Source organism: Scyliorhinus canicula, chromosome 14, assembly GCF_902713615.1.
Source record: "Scyliorhinus canicula chromosome 14, sScyCan1.1, whole genome shotgun sequence".
Classification (NCBI taxonomy): domain Eukaryota; kingdom Metazoa; phylum Chordata; class Chondrichthyes; order Carcharhiniformes; family Scyliorhinidae; genus Scyliorhinus; species Scyliorhinus canicula.
This window is the reverse complement of record NC_052159.1, coordinates 21,547,664-21,561,349: the sequence shown is the minus strand read 5'-3', so window position 1 is coordinate 21,561,349 and position 13,686 is coordinate 21,547,664. Positions and strand designations below refer to the sequence as shown.

At 42.6% G+C, this 13,686-nt stretch overlaps 1 protein-coding gene across 1 annotated transcript in view; it reads right to left on the bottom strand.

The window, feature by feature from the left end:
* LOC119977746 overlaps positions 1 to 13,686 on the bottom strand; it is a 52,874-nt gene that overhangs the window by 17,748 nt on the left and 21,440 nt on the right. Inside the window, exons 3-6 of the mRNA XM_038818951.1 lie at positions 10,591 to 10,866; positions 7,560 to 8,012; positions 6,574 to 6,604; positions 798 to 844 (exon numbers count right to left, since the gene is read on the bottom strand). Of these exons, the coding sequence (XP_038674879.1) occupies positions 798 to 844; positions 6,574 to 6,604; positions 7,560 to 8,012; positions 10,591 to 10,866 (807 nt within the window). The remainder of the gene's footprint in view (positions 1 to 797; positions 845 to 6,573; positions 6,605 to 7,559; positions 8,013 to 10,590; positions 10,867 to 13,686) is intronic.

Sequence of the window (13,686 nt, the reverse complement as noted above, 5' to 3'; positions counted from 1 at the left end):
GGATTGCCAGTCTAGTGACAATACCACTACGCCACCGCCTCTCCTGTATCGGGTTCTGATGAGATTACACCTGGACTAACTACTGTGTGCAGCTTTGGCCTCCAAACATGCTTTCGAGGCAGAACAAGGAAGGCTCACTGGATTGGTCACAGGACGAGAGAACTACCCGATGATGGGAGGTTGCTTAAATTGGGCCTATATTCTCTGTCCTTTAGCAAAATGAGACATGAGCTCATCTAAACATACAAGATTCTGAAGAGGCTGGACAGAGGGCGGACACAAAGTTTGTCTCTATTGGCTGGGAACTAGGTAACTTAGGATGAGAGGTTGATCATTAGAACTGAGGCTAGATGAATGTTCTGCACTCAGAGTTATGAATCTTTGGAACTGTCACCCCTGGGGATTGGTGGGTGAGGATATTTAAGGCAGAGATAGATGGATTTCCTGTCTTGGGGAATAAAGGGATATGAGGAGCAGGCAAAAAAGTGGAATTGAGGTAGAAAATTCAGCCATGATGATGTTGAATGGAGGTGCAGGCTCAAGAGCGGGTAATTGGTCTACTCTTATTACTTGATATTTAAAATTGCACATAATCATGTTGAATTGATCTCGGAGACCTCCAAGGATCTGATTGGAAAGCAACATTGGTCCACGCCCGTGACTCGCTAATTTCTCAATGTGGTTCGCCAGAGATAAAGCATGCAAGGAGACCCAGGGAAGAAATAAAACAAAAATGATGTTCTAAAGGCAAGACATCTTCAAGAGGGAAACAAAAGAGCTGCTTTATTCGTCCTTACCAGATGGCATTCCCTCTGAACCCAAGGAATCACGGTTGTTTGGATCACTGCAATCATAATTTTTGGAAATGAGAATTTTGCCAAATGCTGAAGAAATTTAAACACCACAAAAATACATAGGAATGCATTAGCATTTAGCCAGTAATAGATATCCAAGCTGATATTCCTGATACGTACTCAAATAATGCCTCTTCATGGCCCCACCGCTGAGTTTGTGGGGTCAGTGACAGAGCGCCTATTTCTCATGGAGCAGATGGCACAAGTTTCAGCACGGGCAAATACTTGACACAAGCCTGCCCCATGTGGTCAGAGACCTCAGCCACCACTCACAGTGGTCCAGTTCCAGTATTGGCCTCTCAGCTCCTTGAACAAAACGACTCATCAATTACAAAAAAATTAGGAAACAAAATATTCAGAAGTTTAATTCCCTGTCCCAAACTCCATGGGTGGGATACTCCAAGCCTCCGCGCCAAAATTGCGATCGGCGTGGGGGCGGAGAATAGGCGACAAACCCAAGATCAGGTCCTCCGGTCCCCAGAGAATCGCCACCAATTCAAAAAAGCCCCCAGACCGATTCACCGAGTGCAGTTAGCCGAGTTCCTGACAGTGTGGTTCTCTCTTGGTTCCACCCGTCGGGAACTCAGCGTGGCGGCTGCGGTCTCACTCCGTGGCCGACCTGGTGGGGAAAGGGGGGTCACGGCGGGGGCCTCCAAGACGGCCCAGGCTACCAATCGGGTGCCACCGATCTGCGGGCGTGCATGATCTGGGGGAGGCCTATGTTTTCAGTGCTGGTCCGCAGTGTGGATCGGCCATGTTGCACGGGGCGGCCGACGCAGGCCGCCGCCGTGCACATGCACGGACCCCCGACTGGAAGTGTAGGACCCAGTATTGGCAGAGCTGCGAGGAATACTCCAGAGCCCTTCTAGCCCCCTGCAAATTGGAGAATCACCCTGGACTTTCTTCAGGTAAACCCAGAGTGATTCGTGCGTGTTTTATCGTGGGCGAGGGGACATAGCCCCATTATTGGAAAATCATACCTCATACGTTGGACCCATAATAATAATAATAATCTTTATTATTGTCATAAGTAGGCTTACATTAATGAAGTTACTGTGAAAATCCCCTAGTCGCTACTATTCAGGTACACTAGGGAGATTTTGGAATGTCCAATTCACCTAACAAGCACGTCTTTTGGGACTTGTGGGAGGAAACCCACGCAGACACTGGGAGAACATGCAGGCTCCGCACAGACTGTGACCCAAGCCAGATGTGAAATCAATCTGGGTAGCAATAAGAAATAGCAAAGGGAAGAAGTCCCTGGTGGATAATCTGTAGGTTCCCAAACAATAGTTCCTCAGTGGGGCACAGTATAAACCAGGAAATACTGGGGGCTTATAAGAAAAATATGGCAGTAATCATGGGTGATTTTAATATGTACATAGACTGGATTAATCAAATTCAAGGGTAGCCTCGAGGGAGAGTTCATTGAATGTATTAGAGATCGTTTCTTGGAACAATATGTTATGGAACCAACCAGAGAACGAGCTACTCTGGATTTGGTTTTGTGCAAAGAGGAGGGATTAATGATGGCCTCATAGTTAAGGATCCTCAATAGAATAGTGACCATAGTACGATAGAATTCAAAATTCAGTTTGGGGGCAAGAAAGTGGAATCCCACACTAAAGATCTGGAATTAAACAAAGGTAAATACATAGGCATGAGAACAGATTTGGCCCAAGTAGGATGGGCAGGAAGGCTAAAAGGGAGGAGGGCTGATGAGCAGTGGCAGTTGTTTAAGGAGATACTCAATTCCTCACAACTAAAATAAAAGAGAGGAAGAGAGATGGCAGGAGGGGTAAAAAAACATCCATGGCTGAACAAGGAGGTTAAGGACAATTTATAGACAAAAATTAAGCTATACCATGTTGCAAAGGCCAGTGGTAAGCTGGAAGATTGAGAAACTTTCATACATAAACAAAGGGTTACTAAAAAAGTAATAAAAAGAGCTAAGGTAAATTGCAAAAGAAAGTTAGCGTAAAATATCAAAAATGATAGCAAAAGCTTCTGTAAGTACACAAAGGGGAAGAGAGTCACTGAAGTGAAGTCGGTCCCTTGCAAGATGAAACTGGGGAGTTAATAGTGGCAGATAAATGGTGGAGATGCTAAATCAATATTTTGCCTCAGTTTTCACGATAGAGGATACTAATAGCATCCCAATAGGAACGAGTAATTCAGTGTTAATAGAAAGGGTGGACCTTAGAACAATCACCATCAATAGGGAAACAGCACTCATCAAACTATTGCGATTGTAAGGGCAGCACGGTGGCACAGTGGTTAGCATTGCTGCCTACGGCGCTGAGGACCCGGGTTTGAATCCCAGCTCTGGGTCACTGTCCGTGAGGAGTTTGCACATTCTCCCTGTGTCTGCGTGGGTTTCACCCCCACAATCCAAAAGATGTGCAGGGTAGGTGGATTGGCCACGCTAAATTGCCCCTTAATTGGAAAAATATAATTGGGTACTCTAAATTAATATTTTTTTTAAACTATTGCAATTGAAAGCAGACAAGTCCCCAGGGTCTGATGGCTTACATCCTCAGGTGTTAAAGAAATGGCAGCAGAGATAGTGAATCCATTGGATATAATATTCCAAAATTCCCTGGACACAGGAAAGGTTCCAGTGGATTGGAAAAATGATAATGTAATGCCCTTATTCAAAAAGGGAGGGAGGCAGAATGTAGGAAATTACAGACCAGTTAGTTCAACATCTGTTGTTGGAAAATTGTTAGAATTGATTATTAAGGAAGTATATCAGGACATTTGGAAAGTCAAAATGCAATCCATCAGAATCAGCATAGTTTTATGAAGGGTAAATGATGTTTGACAAATTTGCTAGAGTTCTTTGAAGATGCAATAATCCAAGTGGATAATGGGGATCCTGTAGCTGTAGTATATCTGGACTTCCGGAATGTGTTTTGACAAGGTGCCGCACAGAAGGTTAATACACAAGGTAAAGTTTACATGGGATTAGGGGCAATTTATTAACTTGGATAGAAGACTGGCTGATGGACAGAAGGCAGAGTCAAGAAAGATAGGTCATTTTCTGGGTGGCAAGATGTAACTAATGGGGTGCCACAGTGTTTGGCAAATCTATATAAACAACTTGGATACAGGAATAGAAGGTTCTATCAGCGGATTTGTAGATGCCACTAAAATGGGTGGGATGGTAAGTTGCAATGAGCGAATAAGAAGCTTAGAAATGGATATAGATGGGTTAGGTGAGTGGGCCAGGGCAGCACAGTGACACAGTGGTTAGCATTGCTGCCTACGCCGCTGAGGACCCGGGTTTGAATCCCGGCCCTGGGTCACTGTCCGTGTGGAGTTTGCACATTCTCCCCGTGCCTGCGTGGGTTTCACCCCCACAACCCAAAGATGTGCAGGTTAGGTGGATTGGCCACGTTGAATTGCCCCTTAATTGGAAAAAAATAATTGGATACGCTAAATTGATTTTTTTTAAAAGGTGAGTGGGCCAAAATGTGACAGATGAAGTTTAAAGTGGATAAGTGTAAGGTCATTCATTTTGGTCAGAAAAATCAAAAGGCAACCTGTTATCTAAATGGGGAGAGACTGCGGGCAACTCCGATGTAGAGGGATCTGGGCGTCCTCGTGCCTGAGTCACAGAAAATCAGCATGCATGTACAGCAGGTAATTTAAAAAGCGAATAGAATGTTGGCATTCATAGCTAAAGGAACAGAGTATAAAGGTAAGGAAGTGCTGTTGCAACTGTACAAGACATTGGAAGACCACATCTAGAATACTGTGCACAGTTTTGTTCCCCCAGTTTTGTTCCCCTTATTTGAGGAAAGATGTAGTGGCATTGGAGACAGTTCAGAGGAGGTTCACTAGGTTGATTCCAGAGATGAGGGGTTTGGGTTATGAAGAGAGAATGAGCAGTTTTGGCCTATACCCTCTAGAGCATATATGTCAAACTCAAGGCCCGCGGGCCAAATCCGGCCCGCAGTGGAATTATCTTTGGCCCGCGAGATAATATCTAATTACTTTTGTTTTTAAATTTAGATTAGCCAATTATTTTTTCCAATTAAGCAGCAATTTAGTGTGGCCAATCCACCTACTCTGCACATTTTTGGGTTGTGGGGGCGAAACCCACGCAGACACGGGGAGAACGTGCAAACTCCACACAGACAATGACCCAGAGCCGGGATCGAACCTGGGACCTCAGCGCCGTGAGGCGGTTGTGCTAACCACTAAGCCACCGTGCTGCCCTAATAATATCTAATTACTATTAAAGCTGGCCCCAGCAATTGAAGCGCCTATGGCGTATGATATGGCTGATGCCGCGTTTATTCAGGTATAGTGTGAATCACAAAGTGTTGGCCTGTGTAAAAATGTTTTCATTAGAAATTACTCTGGAAAAGCTCCAGATAAAGCAATAAGAAATAAATGCAACTAATTTTTTTATTTATTTAATATTTAATGTTGTTTTTATAGGCAATAACCTAAGCTTTATTAGTTCCAGGTTCAATAAGTTCATTTCAATAAGTTTTGCAAAAAAACATTGAACCAGTCCGGCCCTCGACTTGTCCCGATTTTTTAATTTTGGCCCACGGTGTATTTGAGTTTGACACCCCTGCTCTAGAGTTTAGAGGAATGAGGGGAGATCAAATTGAGCTTTATAAGATGATAAAAGGTAGACTTGGTGCGGATCCTTCCTCTTATGGGGCATTCTAGAACGAGAGGTCATAGTCTCAGGATAGCAAAGTTTTTAAAAAGATGAGGAGAAACTACTTCTCCCAAAGGGTTGTGAATCTGTGGAAGTCGCTGCCCCAGAGTGCAGTGGATGCTGGGACAGTGAGCAAATTTAAGGAGGAGTTAGACAGATTTTTCATTAGCAAAGGGTTGAAGGGTTACGGGGAATGGGCAGGATGGTGGAATTGAGGCCATGATGAGATTGTCCATGATTGTATTGAACGATGGAATAAGGTCAAGAGGCTAAATTGCCATTCCTGCTCCTAGTTCTTGGGCGGGATTCTCCATTGGCGGAACCCTCTGCTTCACCGGCAACAGACTCTCCACTGAGGAATTCCCGACCACATGGGGGTGGCCACAATGGGAAGCCCATTGGACGGAGGATCCCGCTGCCAGCGAGGGTGCCAGGTCAGAAAATTATCTGGCAGGATGGAGAATCCCACCCCTTATGTTCTTATGTTCTAAGAAAGAACTATTCTGTCTAATTCCACCTTCCAGCTCTTGGCATGTAGCTTGGTTTGTAGGTAACAGCACCTAAAGCACAAATCTAGTCTTCTTGATTAACAAGGGGATCAGGGAATATGGGGAGAAGGCAGGAGATTGGGAATGAGGAACATATCAGCCATGATTGAAGATTAAGGGAGATGTGCGTGGAAAGTTTTTTACGCAGAGGGTGGTGGGTGCCTGGAATGCTTTGCCAGCGGAGGTGGTAGAGGCGGGCACGATAGCATCATTTAAGATGCATCTGGACAGATATATGAACGGGCAGAGAACAGAGAGAAGTAGACCTTGGAAAATAGGCAACAGGTTTAGATAAAGGATCTGGATTGACACCGGTTGGAGGGCCGAAGGGCCTGTTCCTGTGCTGTAATTTTCTTTGTTCTATGATTGAATGGTGGAGTGGGCTCAATGGGCCAAATGGCCTAATTCTGCTCCTTTTTTATGGTCTTATGTGAGAACAAAGATGATGTGATACAATCTGTATATGTGAGAAATTTACATTGGTTTATACCTTGCCTTTTGTTCCACATCGTGGGTTCCACCTGTCAAAATAAGAACAAGAAACAAACATCTTAAATGCATTTGTGATCCTCTATTTATGGTTATATTTTGTGTTTGTCAGTGTTTTATTCTTTCAACAGATTTAATGCGGAAAGTAGGTTGTTCTAATTTACAATTAGTATTTCATGTCGCCATGTTGACAGTCAAAACGTAATTTTTAAAAGCAGCAAAATGGCATAAGTTCACAATTTCTTTTGTAAACTACGTCATTTCAATAATGCTCTATTCTACTATTCTTCCCACCAAAATCGACAACCTCACATTTTCCCACATTAGACACCATCTACAATTTATCTGCTTACTCATTTCACCTATCTGTATCCCTTTGCAGACTCTGTATCCTCCTCACAACTCTCTGTCCCACCTGTCATTGTATCAGAGCAAATTTCATCACATTGCAGCCAGTCCCTTCAACCAATCATTAATATGGATTGTAAGTACTTGACGCCCCAGCACTGATCCCTCTGACACTCCACTCATGAAGTGTTCTTGTGAAAGGGCAGCACGGTGGCGCAGTGGGTTAGCCCTGCTGCCTCACGGCGCCGAGGTCCCAGGTTCGATCCTGGCTCTGAGTCACTGTCCGTGTGGAGTTTGCACATTCTCCCTGTGTCTGCGTGGGCTTTGCCCCCACAACCCAAAGATGTGCAGGCTGGGTGGATTGGCCACGTTAAATTGCCCCTTAATTGGAAAAATGAATTGGGTACTCTAAATTTTTTTTTTTAAAAGGGTTCTTGTGAAGGTGCAGGCTCATGGTTTCGGAGTGTGAATCATGACTGATTTCACCTACCCCACTACCCCCTGATATCAGTCACAATTCCCCATTGCCATGCAAAAAGCAGGATCACCTTGCATCTACCTCAGTGACGTCCAACAAGTACATTTACACTAAATCAAAGAAGAAAACTATATCTTTCATTTTAAAAAGAAAATATTTACATTTGCGGTATCCTTTGAATCGCTTGATGAGGAATATGATGATTAGAAGTAGCAGAATGCCACCAAGGATGATGCACATATATATGGGAAGGTGATCTGTACCACCATTTGCTACTACAACAGGACAGTCTCTTCCACCTAACCCCAGCTGATCTTGATTCACATCCTCATTCCATGGATCAGTAGTCTCTTCTGTTTTTACTGTAGATCGTGTTGTGGTGGGGTAACTTTCAGTTCTCAAACTTGCAGTCTCAGGGGAGGTGTCCTGCATCCATTCTGAATTGTTCCACAGCACCTGTGAGGTATTTGTGGCCACAGCTGTTGTTTGCACCTGTGTGGTGGTTTCTTGGGTGGTCAGCCGAGTTGTCGCTTCAGAAGTAATAACAGGAACTGCTGTACTCACTGGGTAATCGTAATCTCCAGCAAACATTGTTGTATCGAGAAAATCAAGATCTGCAACAATGAAGTAAACGTTAGTTTTTATTCGAACAAGAGCTAAACAAAACTGTGCTGTCACTTGGCATGCCGAATGCACTGGTGTGGGTTGACAGGAAAAATGACAATTTAGCATGGGCGGCACAGTGGTTAGCACTGCTGTCTCACAGCGCCAAGGTCCCAGGTTCAATCCCGGCTCTGGGTCACTGCCGTGTGGAGTTTGCACATTCTCCCCTTGTTTGCGTGGGTTTCGTCCCCACAACCCAAAAATGTGCAGAGTAGGTGGATTGGCCAAGCTAAATTGACCCTTAATTGGAAAAAATGAATTGAGTACACTAAAGTTATTTTTTAAAATTATAATTTAGTATAAACACATTAAATTGTTCACATTGCTAGACCACCAGTGATCATATGCTTCTCAATATGTATAACCCAAAAGTGTGTGCACAACATTAATATTCATGCTGAGTTCCTTTCTCTCCAGACTTGAACTAGATTTGATTCAAAAACTTCTCACACCCCACTTTTAACCATTAATGAAATCCTAGTGGCAATATTGCCAATCGTTTCACCGCAAGGTCCAGAATACATTAGGTCAAGGTGCTGCTGAAGGAATATCTGTAATTACAAAAATGTAAAAGGGCACTGTTGTAGCTCTGATGGAGCATTGGACATGGAACCTTAGAGCTATGCCTTTGATTTGAGTTCAACAATTTCTTTCTTTATTCTTTCATGGGTGGTGGACGTCACTGGCTTATTGCCCATCCCTAATTGCCCTTGAACTGAATGGCTTGCTTGACCATTTCAGATTTAAGAGTCAATTTGGGGAGACAGCGGCGTAGTGGTATTGTCGCTGGACTAGTAATCCAGAAACCTCGACTCATTCTCTGGGGACCAGGGTTCAATTCCCGCCATGGCAGATGGTGAAATTTGAATTCAATAAAAAAATCTGGAATTAAAAGTCTAGAGATGACCATGAAATTATCGTTGATTGTCATAAAAACCCATCTGGTTCACTAAGTCTTTTAAAGTCATCCTTACCTAGTCTGGTCTACATGTGACTCCAGATCCACAGCAATGTAGTTGACTCTTAAATGCCCTCGGGGGTGGGCAATAGATGCTGGCCCAGCCAGCGACGAATAATAAAAAACATATTGGGTCCAGAGTTGCATGTCGTCCAGACCCCTAAGGAACATTAGTGAACCTGATGGGTTTATTTGCTGCAATCGTTGATAATTTTGAGGTCACCTTTACTGAGACTCACTTTACAATTCCAGAATTATCAACTGAGTTTAAGTTCCATTGTCCCCAGTGAATTAGCCTTCCTAATCCAGTAACATCTCTCTGATTGTCTGTTTCATTAAAAGGACCAACTAGCCAAAGCAGCTTGCGTTTTTTAGTATATGCTAAAGGTGCTGTAGAAATATCAATTGTTGTTATAACCATCGAAGTCCCAGATTTGTTCTCCCATCTGCTGAATTAACTGAACCCGATTAGAAATTAGATTAGAGGAACTACAATTGGCCTCAATCAGTACTCTCTTTGATAACCGTTCAACGTTGAACCCAGCTGACAGTGTGGAACTCACAAGAGGGTGGGGGCAGTTTCAGATCTAGTGGGAGTGAGGAAGTATCAACGGAAAATAATTTGGAGCAAAAGTAAAGAAAATGGGATAGATTTTGAGTTTGGGCAAAGCATGAAAGGGGTGATAGCGAATCAGCAATGGCTTTTACAGTTTCCCTCATTTCAATTGACTTCAATTAAGAGAGTTTTAACCAAGGTTGTGAACTATCACCCATTTGACATGACCACAGAGTGAAGGTCTACTGCAACATGTCAAAACTTCCTGTTTTAAGTAAACTGTACAAATAATTCACTGGTACAAAACAGGTTGTGTTATGTTACAGATTGTATTTGTGGATGCATACATAGAAATCAACATGGTTCGGCATTTTTAACTGCAACAGAACTGAAACGATATCTTGACACGAGGCTTGAGTTAAATATGGGAGAGGTTGGGTCAGGAGATTCATTGGATGCTGGGCTCAGCTAACACATGATCCCTGTGGAAGTTTAATGTGGCATGGGGAGACCAATAGCCCTCTTTTCATTGGGTTCACAACCATTCCTTCTGCAGTGGGGATTCAGTAGCGGAACGGGTGGCCACATCTTCTAGTGCAGGGGTGGGCAAACTTTTCCGTGCAAGGGCCACATTCAGAAATTCACAATTTTAAAGGGCCGCATAGTATATTAAGTAAAATAATTACTTCACCCGGTTATGATTCTGGGCGCCTCATATAGAACATAGAATATAGAACAGTACAGCACAGAACAGGCCCTTCGGCCCTCGATGTTGTGCCGAGCAATGATCACCCTACTCAAGTCAACGTATCCACCCTATACCAGTAAGTAACCCAACAGCCCCCCCCCCATTAACCTTAATTTTTTTTTAATTTAAAATTTTAAAATTTTTTTTTTAATGACTTTTGGGCCGTAGTTTGCCCACCCCTGTTCTAGTGCTTCCGAGCCTAAAACAGATTAATATTGTGTAAGTTCTTGGGTACCCTAACTTGAATGAAAGGAAATTTTTTGGTACCTATATCCAGGCATATTTCAGAAACTATAGATTCTTTTTTGGCCAGACTGCATCCATATTTCTTTAGGTGCTCCTGATCCACACGTGAAATAACGAGAGACTGTCCATTATTGGTGATGCTCACAACCCCAGTATCCGATATAGACAATCCATCATACTGCCATTTTATTTGGGGCGTCAGCACTTTCGATCCACAATAGGTGCATGTTAATGTGACTTTATCTCCAACTGACACAACAGGTGGGTCCACTGTGAGGTGGAGGTTAGACCAGCATCCTAGAGAAAAAAAAGAAGTATTTCAGTGTTATATATAAACTAACAACTAAAACATATACGTTTTAATAGATTTCAAACAGCTTCTATATGTGGGAGGTTCAGTTGGATTTGGATTCAAGTGTAAAGTGCTCCTTATGAGATATTGAAATCAACCAAGTGAACCTTCCTTGAACTGATGCAAGTATGTCTATAAATAAGGAGGCCAAAATGGTGCAAGTCCTCTGAATGTGGTCTATTTAATGCCCTGTGCAGTTGTAGTAAGACTTCCTGACTGTTATGCTCAATCCCCCTTGCTCTAAAGGCCAGCAATCCATTTGCCTTCCTAATCACTTCCTACAAGGACACCCAGATCCCTATGTACCTCAGCAATCTGCAATCCCTCTCCATCTGAAAAATAATTTCTATTCATCCTACTGAAGTGGACAACCTCACATTTTCCCACTTTATCTTCCATCTGTCAATTGTTGTCCACTCGCTTAACTTATCTATGTCCCTTTGCAGACTTTTTGTGTCTGGTATTGAGTGTTATTATTATGCATCTTCTTTATTTAAATCCATTGCTGATGTCATCAGTAGGTGCTGTGATGTCATTAGTTGTTGTTGTTACCTTTGTATATTTGTATTTAGCTATCATTAGTTCTAATTCTATTCTGTTACTGTTATTTCGATATTTAACAAGTTGCTCCCGTTTTGTTGAGTCCAGACTGTATTTTAAACATCGTTATTTTTATATATTAATGAAGATTAACTTTCACCACGTTGATTCAACTGAGTTTTTGTGGTCAAGTTACCCCAGTGTCCTCCTCACAACTTGTCTTCCTATCTTTCTTTACATCATTAGCAAATTTGGTTACAATTCACTCGGTTCTTTCATCCAAGTCATGAATATAAGAGTCATAAAGGTCTACAGCACAGAAAAGGCCCTTCGGCCCATCGCATCTGCACCGGTCAAAAACAACCACCTAAATATTGTAATCCCATTTTCCAGCACTTAGCCCATAGCCTTGTATGCCTTGGCATATTGCTCATACCATATAGATTATAAATAGTTGAACCCCCCGCACTGATCGCTGCGGCACTCAATTAGAGAGTGTTCCAACCAATGACCCAATTAATCTGACTCTCTGTTTCTTTTTCGTTAACTAATCCCCTCACCATGCCAATATATTACCCCAACATCATGAATTCTTATCTTGGGGAATTTGTGTGGCACCTTATTGAATGCCTTTTGGAAATCCAAATGCGCAACATCTACTGGTTCCTTTACTGAAACTGCTGGCTACGTTCTCAAAATAAGTTTGTAAATTATTTTTCTTTCATAAAACCATATTTACTGTGTTTGTTCACATTGTGATTCTCTGAAAAAGACACATTTACTGTGGAAGCTTTTCATCTTGCACTCATCAGCAAGAATACAATTTAAGGCAAGTCTACAAATTTCCTTTATGTACTAGTTGAGAAATCTGCCAAGTGTTTCTCCACCATGCTCTACCGCAAGCCTACCTTCACTGGTCAATATATGTGTTGGGATTCTTATAGTTCTGCGCGCAATAAGATTGGCCTATTGGCAACCTTGTTAAAAGGACACACGCCATTTGGTCACCATGACAGCTTAATATTGAAATAGGGCACATTGAAGGCATCCTGCGAGATAGCGGCTACACTGATCAGATCATTTTGCACTGTACATCGTGTAAAAATGAATGGACTTAAGTCTCTTAGCCTAAAACGTGCGCAATCTACCTCAGATTACCCTGAAAGGGCAAGCTATCTCAAAGATTTGAACAACAGGTGAAGATAGCTATTATGTTTAAAATACAGTCTGGACTCAATAAAACGGGAGCAACGAGCAGTATTCATCACTACCACGATGCTGCCATCAAGCCAAAATTACTTTTTGCCTATCACACAAATGAATAATGTGGGAAATGAATTCCAGTGTCAGTGTAATAGATACGTGGGCTGTACTTCCAAAGACTGGTGGATCATATTAAACAGAATGTCCCTCTGCTGTTTACGATGGGCAAGACACAGACCATACCCAACCAGTCCAAGCTTGCAAATTACAGTGTCCAACATTCAAAGTGATTCCGCGATTGGACACTGACAACCAATTTAAGATTGTCAGTTGGACTTTCAGAGTGGTGCATCTACATGTACTGGTGCTACATATATTAAACCACAGGGCCCTGTCCTTTATGGGCAGAAAGAATATGTACACACATTGCACCTGTTTCAGCTTCACAAAATAAGTGACAGCCATTCGTTGGTTCATTCCTCGGGGCAATGCCAGAGTCAAGCTGCCTGGTTTAAAACAATGTTTCGCAGTTAACTATCAGTTGCCATCAGCTGGTTTCTTCTCCATGGCAATGCCTCTACAAATCTGAATCCACTTTCCACTCAATGAGCACTCTCTTCTCATACAGTATAAATTTGTTGGTTTTGGTTACATTATTTCCTTGTGGATGTCCTGATGAGTGTAAAGCTAAAAGCTTTGACAAAAAATGTCTTTCATTCAACAATGCTCAAGCTTTGTATTACCGAATAACCATATTTTCTAAATGCCCGGTTACTACTTCCTTAATAATGGATTCAAATAAGAAAAAGGGGTGGGGGAGGAACCATCCAATTCTAGTCAATTGTTTATTCTTTTATGGGATGTGGACATCACTGGCAAGGCCAGAATTTGTTGCTCTCAATTTACCTTGAACTAAGTAACTTGCTACCCAATTTCAGAGGGCAGTCAAGAGTTAATGACACTACTGGGGATATGGCGTCACATGTAGGCCAACCAGGTAAGGATGGTAGATTTCCTTCCTC